Source organism: Trichechus manatus, unplaced genomic scaffold (assembly GCF_000243295.1).
Source record: "Trichechus manatus latirostris isolate Lorelei unplaced genomic scaffold, TriManLat1.0 scaffold00064, whole genome shotgun sequence".
NCBI classification, from domain to species: domain Eukaryota; kingdom Metazoa; phylum Chordata; class Mammalia; order Sirenia; family Trichechidae; genus Trichechus; species Trichechus manatus.
The window spans coordinates 1303539-1321184 of record NW_004444000.1 but is presented as its reverse complement, the minus strand read 5'-3'; the positions used below and the strand labels follow the sequence as shown (position 1 = coordinate 1321184).

General features: G+C 45.2%; 2 protein-coding genes across 5 annotated transcripts in view; one reads left to right on the top strand and one right to left on the bottom strand.

The window, feature by feature from the left end:
• The window catches only part of NCAPD3 (non-SMC condensin II complex subunit D3), a 146225-nt gene extending 145703 nt beyond the window's left edge, over positions 1-522 (bottom strand). For all 3 annotated transcript variants that reach the window (XM_023734037.1, XM_023734038.1, XM_023734039.1), the window contains exon 1: positions 411-522. In XM_023734037.1, coding sequence (XP_023589805.1) covers positions 411-471 — 61 coding nt within the window. In that variant the 5' untranslated portion in view covers positions 472-522. The remainder of the gene's footprint in view (positions 1-410) is intronic.
• Positions 523-700: 178 nt separating this feature from the next.
• VPS26B (VPS26 retromer complex component B) overlaps positions 701-17646 on the top strand; it is a 32757-nt gene continuing 15811 nt past the window's right edge. For both annotated transcript variants that reach the window (XM_023734031.1, XM_004379310.2), the window contains exon 1: positions 701-1902. In XM_023734031.1, coding sequence (XP_023589799.1) covers positions 1680-1902 — 223 coding nt within the window. In that variant the 5' untranslated portion in view covers positions 701-1679. The remainder of the gene's footprint in view (positions 1903-17646) is intronic.

Below are 17646 nucleotides of genomic sequence, written 5' to 3'. Positions count from 1 at the left end.
ACGCACACACACGCACACACACACACACACACACACACACAGCCGAGCCAGCCCCTTCTCTCTCTCTCTCTCACACTCACACACACACACACACACACACACAGCCGAGCCAGCCCCTTCTCTCTCTCACACACACAAACACACCCACCCACCCCCAGGGCGGAGCCGAGACCGCCACCCTCCTCGCACCCCTCTCCCCTCTCTCTTACCCATATATACAACACACACACACACCAGGCAGCCCGCTCCCCTCCTCGCACTCCTCTCCCCTCTCTTACACACAAACACACACCGACCCACCCACCCACCCCAGGCGGAACCTAGGAGCGGTCCGAGGGCCGACGCTGAGAGGAGCGCCGCTCATCCCACCCCCACCCCTACCCGCGTGACCTGCGTCTCCGTCAGCTCACCCACGCTGAGATGCAAAGGACACCAGGGCTGCAGACTGTCCCAAAGGCTCTGCAGAGCCATGGCCTTGGCGACACGACTCGCTTTCCGGGTAGTCAACTTCGGAGCTCGCTCCCGCGCGCGCTCCCAGATTTTTCTGCTGACCAATCAGAGCACACGGTATTTCCCCACCAGCCAATCATCGCGGCCAAACCATATTTATTCCATTGACCAATCACCTGGGTCCTCTGCCGCATGCGCAGAGAGCGGGGCGGGACCGGACTCAGGCTGAGAGAAGGTTTAATGGGTGGTTTTTAGCTTTGTCTTAAACGCGCTAACGTATGCACGCCTAATACCGTCCTTACCGCCTCGCTTTCGTTAAATGAGATTTTTAAAGAAAATTCGAAACGGGATACTTCCTGTAGTTAACTGTAACTTTTGCCCCCTCTCAACATTTCCCCTGCATGTTAAAGGTCTACCTTTACCCCGTTCGGACAAGGGACGTTGTACATGGGTGACAGTTCAACGAGGGATTAAAACGATAAGGGATGACCAAAGGCGAGAACTCAGAAAACACCTGCAGTCCTTTTCATCTCATAGGACTTGGGCCCAAATTCTCTGAGGAGGCCGCGTCCACCACGCCGACTAAGGGCGAGGCCCGCCGCGGGCTGCCACTGCGCGTGCGCAGTGCCTACACTCCCGGCCGGCCCGCCTGTGCAGGGCCGTGCGCATGCGCTGGCATCCCTGTGTCTGCGGTCAGATAGCACCCTAGACCACCGGGTGATCGTCCCTTGCCGCGTAGCTGCTGGAGCACAACGGTGAGCCGCACTGCCCGGATCCTGGAGGCCCGTCCTGCTGCCTGGCCCTGAGCCCAGCCCGACGCGCGCAGCTGCGACGCTTGGCAGCCCCGCAGTGCCGCCTGACTCTGGGTGTGGGACGCTCCGCCGCGGGGCCAGCATCACTGTGCGGACGCTGGTCCGCCCGCGGCCGCCGGCTGTTTGGGGCTGCAGGGGCAGGCGGCCCACGGGGGCGCCTCCGTGGGCGCCGCGTCCAGTTTCCGTCGCTCCAGCCCCTTCCCGCGCAGCGCAGCTCATCTCCGTGCGCCCGACGGGCCCGCGCCCTAGCCGGGCCGGGCGCGCAGAGCGGGGCTGTGGTTCGGCCCGCTGGAGCCGGAGGCAGTACCCAGCCCTCTGGTCCCTCGTAGCGCAGCGCCCACCCGGGGAGGAGGAGGAGAAAGGAGGAGGAGCGAGCCTTGCTGACACTGGCCCCAGCCCAACGCGGCCGGCGGTGCGATGAGCTTCTTCGGCTTTGGACAGAGCGTGGAGGTGGAGATCCTGCTGAGCGATGCAGAGAGCAGGAAGCGGGCCGAGCACAAAACGGAGGACGGCAAGAAGGAGAAGTATTTCCTCTTCTACGACGGGGAGACGGTCTCCGGGAAGGTGAGCCTCGTGCTCAAGAACCCCAACAAGCGGCTGGAGCATCAGGGCATCAAGATCGAGTTTATTGGGCAGATCGGTGAGTGGGACGCCAGCAGCAGAAAGTAGCTGGGCCAGGCACCGAGATGGGGGCGGAGGGGTGTCTTGGGTCCCAGCCCCGGAAGCCTGTCAGAGCCCCCTTGTCAGCTGCATGCTGAGGCCTGGGCCCTGCTACAAGTCACGCTCGTGCTGACTCCCTGCGTGACCGCCATCCTTGCCAGATGTGACAGCGCACGGCGAGGACGTGGGATGATTGAGGATGAAAGAGACCGTCCCTCCCGTGTCACTGTGCGACGGGTACTTGCTCCTTGGGTACCCAGGTTGTCTCTTCCACATGCTGCTAAGCTCAGCTCTGGCTGCAGGTGGACCTATTAGGGGAGACGACCCTTCTAATGCTGATTTTCCCACCATATGGGCATCTAGGACAGTCAGACCCAGACTCAAAAGGTCCTCTGCTCCACTTTCCTGCACTCCCACCCATGCCTTTTTCCTTTTAGATGCGAATGTGGGAGACACTGCCCATCAGCTCCTTTCTTGTCTCATCTTTACGCTTGTCTCATCTCCACGTTTTAAGAAAGACCTGTAATCTTCATCCCCAGTCTTATTATCTTAGCCTGCATTTTTTAAGACTTATTAGAATGCTAGTTTGCAGTGATTAAATTTTCTCCTTAAAAATGAAGAAATGACATTTCTAAAAGCACAATTTCTCAGTGCTCTAATAGTCTTTAAACATAATTATTAACTACTAGAGCTAGACAATAAAAATCAGTAATGAGAGAGAAGATTTGGGGAGCTGCCAGTCAGGACTGGGTTGTCTCTGATTCTAAGACTATTTGGAGTATTGTGTTTATTAAAATCCTCAGGTGCTTCTGAAATGAATTGGTCAGGAGTAGATTCAAGTAAATACCCTGTGGGCTGACCACTGCTGGTAGAGAACCCCATAACCTATCCCACACACTGCACGTATAGCAGTGTTTTTAGCCCCTTCTTGGGGAAGCTTGCTGAATACTCTCAGATCCTGAGAGCTCAGCAAAGAGTTTGTTATCCCCCATTTACAGAGGTGGGGGACACTGAGCCACAGGTAGGAGGAACCCCAGAAAAGGAGTCCTGTGCCCTGACTCTGCAGTCCAGCCGTCAGCCTGAAGCATTTTGCCTCTGCTCTTTAAGAAAAGAAACCACGTTGAAGACTGGCTGATCCAATGGGAATTTTTTTGGTTGTTATTTTAAAGCCAGAATATGAGAGGCCTTTCACTGTACCAGAGTTCCTGGGTGGCGCAAAGGGTTAAGCACTTAACTAGTAACAAATAGGTTGGCAGTTCGAACCCAACCGTAAGCACCTTGCAAGAAAGGTCTGGCAATCTGTTTATAAAAGTCCACAGACTTGAAAACCTTGTGGAGCAGTTCTACTCTGCACACGTGGGGTCACCATGAATCAGAATCAACTCAGTGACAACTGATTTGGTTTTTGGGTTTTTTTTTCATAGTACCAGAAAGGGGTAGAGAGTGAGTTGCATACCCTCTGCTTTCCTGCTTCTGGCTTTGACAGGATCGATGGCAGGGCTTCACAACAGCACTGTGGACATTTTGGGCCCCATAATGCTGTCTTGTCACAGGATCTTTCGTGGTTTCCCTGGCCTCCACCTACTAGATACCAGTGGCATATCCCAGTTGTGACAACCACAAGTGTCTCCAGACATTGCCAAATGTCCTCCTCTGTTATGGATTGAATTGTGTCCCCCAAAAATGTGTGTCAACTTGGCTAGGCCATGATCCCAGTATTGTGTGGTTGTCCTCAATTTTGTGACCTGATGTGATTATCCTATGTATTGTAAATCCTAACCTCCATAATGTTAATGAGACAGGCTTAGAGGCAGTTATATTAATGAGGTGAGACTCAATCTACAGGATTAGGTTGTACCTTGAGTCAGTCTCTGTGGAGATATAAAAGAGAGAAGCGAGCAGAGAGGAGAGGGACCTCCTACCACCAAGAAAGAAGAGCACGGAGCGGAGCATGTCCTTTGGACCCAGAGTACCTGCACTGAGAAATTCCTAGATGCAGGTAAGGGTTGATGACAAGGACCTTCCCCCAGAGCCAGCAGAGAGAGAAAGTCTTTCCCTGGAGCTGGCACCCTGAGTTCAGACTTCTAGCCTACTAGACTGTGAGAGAATAAATTTCTGTTTGTTAAAGCCGTCCACTTGTGTTATTTCTGTTATACCCGTATACCTGTTGCTGTCAAGTCGATTCTGACTCATAGTGACCTATAGCACAGAATCGATCTGCCTCATAGGGTTTCCAAGGAGTGGCTGGTGGAGCTGAACTCTTAACCACTGTGCCACCAGAGCTCCATTTCTGTTATAGCAGCACTGATAACTAAGACATCGTCCAGTGGAGGGTCAGCTTGTCCCTGGTAAAGAACACTTGGTAGATGGAATGAATCCAGAGCATTTTAAATGTTAAGCATATTAGAGGAAATAGTCACGAAGCCCTTGCCTACTTAGAATAGTATTTTCAAGCAGTATTTTAAAGTTATTGCATGGATTCTTCGGTTCCATAAAAGAAAGGGTAAACAGACAAGTTTAGTTTGTACGTATACCATCACTCCCAGGCGGTGCCTCACCAGTGTATGAGAGGGAACCTAGAAGTCCCCACCTCAGAAAGGATGAAATTAGCTGTTCTGGGAGGAACCATGTCAAGGCCTCCTCTAGTCTGAGTGAAAGGTAGTTGAGGCTGCCTGCCTGGTCTAACTCCTTTAGTCCGAAGACATCATCCTTGCTGAGTTTCCTTAGAACCTCTGATGCTTCCACTGAAAGCTCTTGCTGGACCCTAAGCACTCTAGGCTGAGCTGACCATGCGGCTTTGGGGGAGCCTTGCCCCTCTCTGGACCTCAGCTGTCTCACCTCTAAAGCAGGCCTAATAGAGTCACCTTGTGAGCATGTTGAACACATCAGAGGACCATGCTTTGAGCTCCTACATCATCATTCTTAGTTGCTTCCAGTCAGTTCCGACTCATGGCAACCTCGTGTGTTGGAGGAGAACTGTGCTCCCTAGGGATTGCAAGGCTGTGACCTTTCAAGAGTACATCGCCAGACTTGTCTTTCAGTGCACCTCTGGGTAAGTTAGAACCACCAGCCTTTTGGCTAGTAGTTGAGTACTTAATCATTTGTGCCACCTAGGGACTCCTGAGCCCCTGTAGAGGGTTTTTTATAAAAATTAATATAATAGAGACAGTGATATTTCCATTTACAAGTTCAAGTTACAACCTGATTAATAGCCAATTATTAGTCATTGGCTTACTGTTCTTCCTCCTATATCCCTTATCCCCCTCCCGAAAAGTAAGATTGCCACACTTATTTATAGAGAGTGCACATGCCTAGGGACTCCTGAGCCCCTGTAGAGGGTTTTTTTATAAAAATTAATGTAATAGAGACAGTGATACTTCCATTTACAAGTTCAAGTTATGACCTGATAAATAGCCAATTATTAGTCACTGGCTTACTGTTCTTCCTCCTATATCCCTTATCCCCCTCCCGAAAAGTAAGATTGCCACACTTATTTATAGGGAGTCCACATGCCTGCCATGTGGGCCCATCACACCTGGTGTTGTGTTTAGAGCAATCCCAGCTGAGTGATTAATTATATAGTTCACTCTCAATTATCCATGGTTATACAAGGGAGTAAACCCTATGAGTGTCAGAGTAGAACTGTGTTCCATAGGGTTTTCAATGGCTGATCTTTTGGAAGTAGATCACCAGACCTTTCTTCTGAGGCGCCTCTGGGTAGGCTCGAACTGCCAGGCTTTTGGTTTGCAGACGAGTGCGTTAACTGTTTGCATCACCCAGGAGCTCCACACGAGGGAGTAGTATTAGAATAAAACAGAATAATGGCTAATATGCTGATTCTAATTTGGCTTGAGGATGCACTGCTTGATCAAGGACAAGGATTCAGAATAGTCTTTCTAGTTATGTTTAACTCATACATGTTTGGTGTAAGCAGGAGTTTGTGTTCCTAAAATATACACATTAACTGATGGTAAAGAGGTACCAGTCTATTTGGGGATACAAGTGACTTAGCCTCTTCTGTTCCTCGTCTTCTGCCCTCCTGGTTTCCACAGAGAAGCAGGGTGTGGAGTATTTGCATCTCTATGAACTGACCTCAGGCACAAGAGTAAGCCTAGAGAGTAACTTTGCTGAAGTTGTGGTCATGTGGTTTTCTCCTTCATTGCATTCTTTTGACTATGTATGAAGTAACCTGATGACTAGAAGTGGGTGGAACTTCGGTCAAGTTGAGTGATGTATGAAGGTAAGAAAGTTGATATTATTGCATTTTGTTCTCAGTTGATTTCTTCCTCATTGATTTCCATTGTGAAAAATAATTTTTTGGGTGTCCTTCCTCCCTCCCTCCCTCCCTCCTTTACTTCCTTTCTTCTTTCCTTCCTTCCTTCAAGCATGGACTTTACTATAGTGAGGGAGGCTTCTCCAGCTTGTAAATGAAGTATGTTACCTTTTTATCCTTATGATTAGTTTCCTTTTCCTCCTGATGAAAATGTCCCAACTGTGTGACCCAACTGTGTGTTCCCTAGAGGCCAAGCAGACAGGAGTTACTTACATTATATGAACCACAGTTTATAATAATACCAACTTTGCTAGGGTGTTGTGAGGATCGGAAATAGTATTATGAAGCGCAGTTCTTGGCACACATAGTAGGTAAAAGGAAGTTAAGATGACAATGATTGTCATGTTCTCTTCCATTGTTAAGCTTGTTCCATCAAGAAGTTTTCAGGGGCCTCTTGTTGTTAGTTGCCATCGAGTCAGTTCTGACTCGCCTGCAGAGTAGAAACTTCCATAGGATTTTCAAAAGCAGATTGCCAGGCCTGTCTTCCAAGGCATCTCTGGGTTGGTTTGAACCGCCAACCTTTCAGCTAGTAAACCATTTGAAAATGTGACCTGTGCAATCAACCCTTGGTTCCTTTGTAGACTATCTATGGGAGATGTTTGCTGCAGGTTATCCATCTCCTTTGGTTTATTTATCTTCCCCAGGAATACAGTTGCCTTCCCATTGTCTTCCCCAGGAATGCAGATAACCCAAGTAAAAGTCATTAGGAAGAAACTCTGCATAGCTAATACCATTCAGAGACAGCTGTTTGTCATCTGTTGCATTGGATTACTTTGGACCAAGTTCCTCACATTGGCCCAGACTCTGATCAGCAAAGGCCCTATCTAGATCTTGGTATTGGAGGTAGGCAGGAAGAGGTTCCCTGCCCCCTTCTCACTCTATAACTTTATTGTCTACACCCAAGACTTCAGTGTCTTCCTATATTCTGATAACTCTCTTAACTCTTTCTTTGGCCTGACCTGAACGCTCTTCTGAGTTTCACACCTTTTTCCAGCTGCCTGCTAGACATCTTCACTAGATGCCTGACATGTATCTCAGTCACATCCAAAACAGAGACCACTATCTCTGTTCCTTCTACTCACTCCATCCCCAGCCCTGCTTCTCCTCTTGTTTTCTCCACTTTGGCTGATGTCATCTGGAGGAGTCATCTTAAACTCTTCACTCTCCCTCTTCTGCCTCCAACTAGCTTCTAAGTTTTAGTCCTCTCTAGCTCTGTAATATATCTTAAATCTTGCTTTCTCTCCATCCTCAATGCGACTGCTTCTATTACTTCCGTTTGTAACAACCTCCTAACTGGTCTTTCTGTGCCTTTGTTTCCCTATTCTTTCGGTCCATCTTCTGTCAGGGTGACCTTTCTAGAAGGCAGTTCTATCACTGTCAGTCCCTTCCTCAAAATTTTTCTCACAGACTCCCTGTTGGTTAAAAGGAAAAAGTACAAACTGTGCATCCAAAGCCTTCCAGAGCTGGCCCCTGCCTACCTTCCCCGCCTCATCTCTCCCTAACCATTCACCATCACTGCTTGTCACTTCCTAAAAATATCATGTTCCTTATAGAATCTTGGCGTGCTGGTGGCACAGTAGTTAAGAGATCAGCTGCTGCCCAAGAGGCCGGCAGTTCGAATCCACCAGCTGCTCCTTGGAATCCCTATGGGGCAGTTCTAGTCTGTCTTACAGGGTTGCTAGGAGTTGGAATTGACCTGACGGCAATGCGTTTTATAGAATCTTGGTATCTTGCCTTTCTATGCGCACGTCTTTATGCAAGGTATGCCCTCTTAACCATTTTTTCAAAGCCCAGCGAACATCGCACCCATCAGAAAGCCTTTTCTGACCTCCCAAGCGGATTTGAGCACTACCTCCACTGTTCCAGAGACCTCACCGCTACCTCTTAAAGCTGGACAGGACAAGGTCATGACTCTTTTTTTACCTGTCTGTCTCCCTCACTGAGCATTGAGCCCCTGAAAGCCATCGTTGTATCCCTAGCCTTAATCTCAGTGCCTCACACATAACAGGCACTCAGTATAACATTTGTTAACTGCATAAGCTGGTCACATCTAAGAACTTGCAGAAGCTGTGGTCTGGGTTTTCCTCTCATCTCCTCCTAGATAAACGAGAGCTCTTTGAATGAAAGGAAGGGAGAAGCTAGGCTTTCTGCTTGTGCTTGTGGAGCAGGCAGTTGATGCATGAGGACAGCCCTCACTGCAGCCCGTCGCAAGTTCAGATGTGCCCCCTGACTGCCACGCACCCCCTTGAGCAGCAGCCTTGCTGAGGGAACTACGATAAGGAAGTGTTAAATCTGAATGTCAGTTTACTGCTTTTACATCTTTTTTTCACCACATTCTCTTAGTTGAAGTTGAGGCTGTTTCTCCCTGCATGTAAGAAAATAAGGATTGTGAGACCTGTGATCCCTTTCGTCCTATGCTGACTGCTCCTGAGAATGTAAGATCTTATTCACCAAAGTCATATGTGTTTTTGTAGTATCCTCAGTAAGTTTTTAAGCATAGTCAGGATCCTCCCTGCACCTAGCTTACTTTATCTAATGGCTTGCTCTGTGTTCAAGCAATGCCAGCAAATGTGTAGGGAGGTTATCTCCCCTGTCAGGTCCGTAGATAGAAAGGCCTAAGGTCAAACCACTCTGGCAGCTCCTGTTGTTGTTAGCTGCTGTCAAGCCAGCCCCTGACTCATGGTGACCCCATGCACAATGGTCTCAGACCATTGTGATCCATAGGATTTTGATTGCTGATTTTTGGAAGTATATCACCAGACCTTTCTTCCTAGTTTACATTATCTGGAACCTCTGCTGAAACCTGTTCACCATCATAGCAGCACACAAGCCTTCACTGAGAGACGAGTGGTGGCTGCACTTGAGGTGCATTGGCCGGGAATTGACCCCTAGTCTCCTACATGGAGGAGAATAATTCCACCACTGATCCAGCATTGCCCTCCTTTAGCAGCTAGTGGCCCACATATTTAAAAGATGTGATGTAATACGTAAGGAGTCCTCTGTGAAGTGCCATAAGAATTAGAAGGTCACTTTTCAGCTGGAATCATTTGTGGAGCATTAATGGAGGATACAAGACAGAGCTAGGCAACTTTTGAGACTAACAAGGTTAAATGAACCAAACGTGACTAGAAGGTGACACTTGTAGAGGAGGGCACACATGGACACTCCTGTGCCCCAAAGCCAAGTAGATGTTACCTGGATTTTTTTTTTTTTTTTAACCTTTTAAAAGTAATACTAGTAGATGTGTCTGAACCCATTAGCACCAATCAAGCCTGTATTTTTAAATACTCCAGAGACTTTCTATATTTTAATTCATCTACCCTTGAAATACTAAGTGAAAGACACAGGAGAGTAAGTGGATTGGTTCTGGACGTCTTAATAAGTTGTTAGCAAGGCTCGAAGAGAGCTACATCTAGCTGTGTGAGATAGCCCAGAAGTATTACTGCTCCCGTAGACTTTCCACAGTCAGAAGGTCGAGGGGCATGTGGCAAGCAAGAATTTTGACTGGGTTGCAGCCAGCAAACAGTGGCTGGGGAAATCAGGATGAAGAGGAAGCTTCTTGGAGGAACTTTTGCTTTGCTGACTGATAGACATGAAGCCAGGACTGACCATGCTTCTGGCTCCTGGCAGCGCATACCAGAGTGCCTTTAACAGGACGATCTTGTGGAGCAGACCTTGCTCCCTTTTCTTCCAAAGTGGCAGAGTCACTTCTTAGCCATTGTTAGCAAGTTTCACCATGGAAACATCCTGAGTACAAAAGTTATTTCCTCCTCTTGGGCTGAGAAGGAAGCTAGAGACAGGGAGGTTACCTTAACAAACAACTCTTGTCAGTTCCTGCTTCCACTCTGAAGTGCCTGGTCTCCAAAGGCTCTGGTGCCAGGGAGACTGCAGATGACTTGTAGTTGCATCTTTGGGATGGAATAGAGGCAGTTTACAGTCTTCTTAGGGCCCAAACCTCTTACTAGAACAGCGTTTTATTTTCTGTTTTAAAACATGTGAGAGGAACCCATACTTTGTTGTAAATAGCAAAGTATGATTGCTGTGTCTGCCCCTTTGCCCCACAGTGTTTGCAAAAGCATTGCAAATGGCTTATAAATTATCAATTAAAAAGCCAAATCCAGCCCATTTAGACCACACACTTGCTACTCTTCCATGGTGTCTGATGGAGGAGGCAATACTAATATGTGGCCCAGAGGAAGTACCCTGGGGATAGAGGGACTGTTGCAATGTAGGTTGGGCCTCTCTGCCACAGGCCGGGTCCCCCATGGGCCAGCAGACAATTCCAGTTGTTGCTAGGGGCCTCCACATGGCCAGACAGGTGGCCTGCGTGCTTTCTGAAGCTTCTGTGTTGTGTTCATTTCTCATGGTTGCCTTTGGGCGGTGTGATCAGGTTTACGTATTTTTCCACCCACTACTTCCCTTCTTTCTCTTGACTCTGGGGTTTCCCACTTGCAGTTCATGGACTCTGGGCCCTCATTCTCCTACCTCTATCCCCTGGAACTGTGGTCAGAGTCCCAGGCTTGGGGGCTGAGGCACCAGGGCCACAAGTTAAGGGATCATTCCCATAGGGAACCAGCACCTTCTATATGGGCTTACGTAGGACAGTCCAGCAGAAGTCTGTGGAGGAGTCCTCAGCCTGAGGGCTGAGCACTCGCCTCTACTCCATCCTTGCATTTCCTTACCTTTACTGGTGGACACAGTTAACTGGATTTTAAAACTAACAGTGGGTTACTCGCCTTCCCCTACCCTACCTGCTCCCATGGTTTAGTACTGCCATCTCTCTCACTTAGCTGCACTGTGGATTATCATCACTACCCAGAATGTTGCCGCTGCTTCTGAAACCAGCTAGTGTTTGGGAGAGGAGGTGATCACTTGTAATATAAGATTGATCAAAGTGTGACTACATACAGCTATCACCCACAAGCCGTGTTTGCAGAATATGTATAAATTCATACAGGAGTGGCGTCTGCTGGTTTGGCATTATCCACATGACTGCCAGAGCCCACTCTGCCTCAGAATGCTTCCCTATGTGGGGAAAGAGTCCCTTAGGAACACGTGTGCCAGGGCCAGCTGGATGAGCAAGGGGTTGGTCTCCTTCTGAGGATGGTTCTCCCCACAATGCATGGCTGGATGCTGTGCTGGCTCTGGGGAACCAAGAGGTCTGGTGTCCTGGGCCTAAGAAGCTGTGTTCCTAATTGGGGCTCAGACAGGGGTGGACCCCAGAGCCAGTACACCTCCCCACCACCCTTCAGACTCAGGTGTCCCTGAGAGATCTGTCCTGTGCCCTGGTGATGGCAAAAAGCAGCCGAGTGGCTGTCGTCTTGGAGACTCCTCTCTGTAGACCTTGCTTTTTCCCCAATAGCAACTGCTCTGCATTCTCTGCTTTCCCAGTTGGGGTGCCCTCCTGCAGGTTGCAGCCCAGCACATGGCATTCACCCAGAAATACCTGAGGGTGCAGTAGCTGGAACTGCAAGGTGCCATGTGCAGTCACAGTCAATATTAAGTGTCCACCATTGCAGAACCAGGCATTAGGGTAGATACCAGGAAGCCAGAATGTAGGCCTGATCTCTAAGAGGCTTCCATTCCAAAATGAAAAAGACCGTGTGTATAAGCAAAAGGTAATATTCAAGTAGCAGAGTACAAACAAGCATAAAAAAAAATAGAACAAATGGGTGCACGAATGTAGATTTAAAAATACCAGTACTGCTCAGCCAGTAGGAGAAATGAAGTCTTGATACATGCTACAATATGGTTGGAGTTTGAAGACATTATGCTGATTGAAATGAATCAGTCACAGAAGGACAAATATTGTATGACCTCACTTATATAAAAAGACAAGAAAAAGCAAATGTATAGAGACCAAAGTTTATTAGTGGTTACCAGGGGCGGGAGGGAGGGGGAAAGGAGGGGTTAACGATGATGGAACAATCATATTGGTTAAGGGTAGGGTTGCACAACCAATTATTGTAATTGTGTCAGTAAGTTGTACACCTGTAAAAAGTTGATCAAAAGTTCCTTGATAGATATATTTACAAAAACAAAAAAAGTAAGTGTTGAGGCTGTTTATGTACAACCAAAAACCTCATGGGATTTGGTTTCTTAGTTTGGAGATTTAGGGTCATGGTTTCATGGGACAGCCCAGTTAACTGGCCTAATAACATGCTTAGTGCTTCTGTTCTACCTCCTACTTAATTGCGTAGTGCCTGGTGTCTTAAAAGCTTGTAAGCGGCCATCCAGGGCACAACAATTTATCTCTTATTTGCCTGGAGCAACAGAGGAAGAAAGAGTCAGGAATAGGAGAAGGATATGGAATGTGTGGCTAATTGCCTCCATGAACAACTGCCTCCTGAGACCAGAACAACTGGATGATGGCCGGCTACCATTACTGAATATTTTGATCAAAGATTCTGTAGAAGAATCCTGATCAAAAGGGACAAAATGCAGAACAGAATTTCAAATTCTCATGGACTCCAGACTTTCTGGAGCCAGGGGGGATGGATGAACCCTTGAAACTATTGCCCTGAGATAATCTTTAAAAATTAAACCAAAAATATCCTCTGAAGTCTTCTTAAAACCAAACAATAGTTTTGCTTAACTAGAAAAATGTCTGCCTTGACCATTTTGCTCTTTTAAGAACTATCTATGTGAGATCCAAGTCACAACAGCAATTGGGAAGATTAGATAGCAACCTTAGTGGGCAGGTATTTATGTTAATGGGGGGAACAACTCAGAAAAGGAGGGTGAGAATGGTTGCACAACTTGAAGAATGTAATCAATGTCACTGAATTGTACATGTAGAAATGGTTGAATTGGTCTATGTTTTTTTCATGATTTTTTTTTATTGTACTGTAGATGAAGATTTACAGAACAAACTAGCTTCTCATTAAACAATTAGTACACATGGTGTTTTGTGACATTGGTTACCAACCCCACAGCATGTCAACACTCTCCCTTTTTGACTTTGGGTTCCCTATTACCAGCTTTCCTGTCCCCTCCTGCCTTCTAGTCCTTGCCCCTGGGCTGGTGTGCCCCTTTAGTCTCATTTTGTTTTATGGACCTGTCTAATCTTTGGTTGAAGGGTGAACCTCAGGAGTGACTTCATTACTGAGCTAAAAAGGTGTCTGGGAGCCATACTCTCAGGGTTGAATTGGTGTATGTTATGCTGTATATATTCTTAACAACAAAAAAATTTTAATAAAAAATTTTAATGCAGAAAAAAAGAAGAAATAACTATTTTCAGAAAAAGATGAAGTTAGAACAGTGCTTCTCAACGTGTGGTCCTTCACCTGAACTGAATCCATACAAGAAAAGTTAATGGACTCCTGAGGGCTCACATACTTGGTAACAGATCTAACCACCTAGTGACAGGACATTAGAGCTTCAAAGGCGCCGATAATCAAACTAGCTCACACAAGCAGCCTATTTGGGCATATCAAAACAAAACAAAACAAGAAGCTAGGACAAACTAAGCAAACATAAAATAAATAAATATAATAACTTATTGATGACTCGAAGACAACAGTCAGTACCAAATCACCTAAAGAGGCAGACCATAATGGCTTCAGCAAGCTCCCAAAATAAAGAATCAAGAAATTTTCCAGAGGAAGAGAATTTCTTGGAATTACCAGAGGCAGAATACAAAAGATTAATATATAGAATTCTTCAAGAGATCAGGAAGGAGACCAGGCAAAACGCAGGCAGAGCCAAAGAAATCAGACAAAGCAGTAGAGGAACTTAAGAAGGTTATTCAAGAGCGTAATGACAAATTTAATAGGATATAAGAATCCATAGAGAGACAGCAATCAGAAATCCAGAAGATTAACATAAAATTTCAGAATTAGACAACTTAACGGAAAGACATAGGAGCAGAACGGAGGCAGTGGAAGTCAGAATTAGTGAGATTAAAGATAAAGCACTTGACACCAACTTATTTGAGGAAAAATCAGATAAAAGAATTTTTTAAAAAAATGAAGAAACTTTAAAAATTATATGGGACTGTATCAAGAGAAATAACCTACGAGTGATTGGAGTACCAGAACAGAGGGGATAACAAAATACAGAGAGAATTGTTGAAGATTTGTTGGCAGAAAACTTCCCTGATATCATGAAAGATGAGAAGATATCATCGAAGATGCTCATTGAACCCCACATAAGGTAGATCCCAAAAGAAAGTCACCAAGACATATTATAATCAAACTTGCCAAAACCAAATATAAAGAGAGAATTTTAACAGTGACTAGGGATAAACGAAAAGTCATTTACAAACGAGTCAATAAAACTAAGCTCGGACTACTCAGCAGAAGCCATGCAGGCAAGAAGGCAATGGGATGACATATCCCCAGCCAAGAATTGTATATACAGCAAAACTGTCACTCAAATATGATGATGGAATTAGGGCATTTCCAGATAAACAGAAGTTTAGGGAATTTGCAAAAATGAAACCATAATTACAAGAAATACTAAAGGGAGTCCTCCAGTTAGAAAATCAATAATATCAGATAACAACCCAAGATTGGAACGCAGGACAGAGCAACCAGATATCAACCCAGTTAGGGAAGTCACAAAAATAAATCAAAGCTAAAACACTGAAAATAAGGAAACAGATGTCAATATGTAAAAGATGACAACATTAAAACAAGAAAGAGGGACTAAAAAATGTAGACAGATTTTTCATATGAAGAGGAAGTCAAGGCAATTTAAAGAAATAAAAGACTGGTTTAAGCTTAGAAAAATAGGCGTAAATATTAAGATAACCACAAAGGACACTACTGCTACTACACATCAAAATAAAAAACAAGAAAAACATAAAGACTCAGCAAATACAAAATCAACCACAATGAAAGAGATGAAAAGAAAATACATAATGAAGAACGACTCAGCACAGAAAATTAAGTGGAACAAAGAAACTGTCAACAACACACAAAAAAAGACATCAAAATGACAGCACTAAACTCATACCTATCAGTAATTACACTGAATGTAAATGGACTAAATGCACCAATAAAGAGACAGAGAGTGGCAGAATGGATAAAAACACGAACCGTCTATATGCTGCCTACAAGAGACACACCTTAGGCGTAAAGACACAAACAAACTAAAACTCAAAGGATGGAAAAAAAATATATCAAGCAAACAACACCCAAAAAAGAGCAGGAGTGGCAATATTAATCTCTGACAAAATAGACTTTAAAGTAAAATCCACCACAAAGGATAGGAAGGACACTATATAATGATTAAAGGATCGATACACTTGGAGGACATAACTATAATACGCACCCAACGACAGGGCTCCAAAATACGTAAAACAAACTCTAACAGTATTGAAAAGAGAGAGAGACAGCTCAAAGCGTTGTCCTTGAACCAGCACCGTAGGCATCCTCTAGGAGCTTGTTGGAGATGTAAATCCTGGGGCCCCACCCTAGACCCACTGAATTAAAAGCACTCTTTAAACAAGCCTTCCAGGTGAGTCAGATGCACACTGAAGTTTGAGAAGCGTAGTATTTAGAGGCAAGCATAACCTTAAAACTTCTGTCACGTTGTTGTTTTTGTTATGTGCCGTTGAGTCTGTTCCAACTCATAGTGACCCTATGTACCACAGAACGAAACACTACCTGGTCCTGCACCATCCTCACAGTCGTTGTTATGCTTGAGCTCATCATTGCAGGCATTGTGCCAGTCCATCTCATTGAGGGTTTGCCTGTTTTCAGTGACCCTCTACTCTACGAAGAATTATGTCCTTCTCCAGGGACTGGTCCCTCTTGATGACATGTCCAGGTATGTGAGACAAAGTCTCGCCGTCGTTGCTTCTAATGAGCATGCTGGCTGTACTTCTTCCAAGACAGATTTGTTTGTTCATCTGGCAGTTCATGGTGAATTCAATATTCTTCGCCAACACCATAATTCAAAAGCATCAGTTCTTCTTCAGTCTTCCTTATTCAATGCCAGCTTTCGAATGCATATGAATCGATTGAAAACACCGTGGTTTGAGTCAGACACACCTTAGTCTTCAAGGTGACATCTTTGCTTTTTAACACTTTAAGGAGGTCTTTTGCAGCAGATTTCCCGATGCAGTGTATCATTTGATTTCTTGACTACTGCTTCCATGGGTGTTGATTGTGGATCCAAGTAAAATGAAATCCTTGACAATTTCAATCTTTTCTCCGTTTATCAAGATGTTGCATATTGGTACAGTTATGAGGATTTTTTTGTTCTTTATGTTGAGGTGTAAACCATACTCAAGGCTGTGGCCTTTCATCTTCATCAAAGTGCTTCAAGTCCTCTTCACTTCCAGCAAGCAAGGTTGTGTCATCTGCATAACGCGGGTTGTTAATGACTTTTTCTCCAGTCCCGAAACCCCATTTTTCTTCATATAGTCCAGCTTCTCAGATTATTTGTGCAGCATACAGATTGAATAAGTATGGTGAAAGGATACAACCCTGATGCACACCTTTCCTGATATTTAACCAACTGCTTCTTGGTCTAAGTACAGGTTCCTTATGAGCACAATTAAGTGTTCTGGTATTCCCATTCTTCGTAATGTTATTCATGATTTGTTATCATCTACACAGTCAAATGCCTTTGCATAGCCAATAAAACATAGGTAAACATCTTTCTGGTATTCTCTGCTTTCAGCCAAGATCCATCTGACATAGCAATGATATCTCTGTTCCACGTCTTCTTCTGAATCCAGTTTAAATTTCTGGCAGTTCCCTGTTGATGTACTGCTGCAACCACTTTTGAATGATTTTCAGCAAAATTTTTACTTGTGTGTGATATTAATGATATTGTTCGATAACTTCCACATTCTGTTGGATCATCTTTCTTTGGAACAGGCAGAAATATGGATCTCTTCCAGCCGGTTGGCCATGTAGCTGTCTTCCAAATTTCTTGGCATAGATGAGTGAGCACTTCCTGCGCTGCATCTGTTTGTTGAAACTTCTCAATTGGTATTCCATCAATTCCTGGAGCCTTGTTTTTCACCAATGCCTTCAGTGCAGCTTGGACCTCTTTCCTTCCATACCATCAGTTCTTGATCATATGCTACCTCCTGAAATGGTTGAAGGTCAACCAGTTCTTTTTGGTATAGCGACTCTGTATTCCTTCCATCTTCTTTTGATGCTTCCTGCGTCATTGAATATTTTCCTCATAGAATCCTTCAGTATTGCAACTCGAAGCTTGAATTTTCTCTTCAGTTCTTTCAGCTTGAGAAATGTAAAGCATGTTCTTTTCTTTTGGTTTTCTATCTCCAGGTCTTTGTACATGTCATTATAATACTTTACTTTGTCTTCTTGAGCTAACCTTTGAAATCTTCTGTTCAGCTCTTTTACTTCATCATTTCTTCTATTTGCTTTAGATACTCTATGTTCAAGAGCAAGTTTCAGAGTCTCTTCT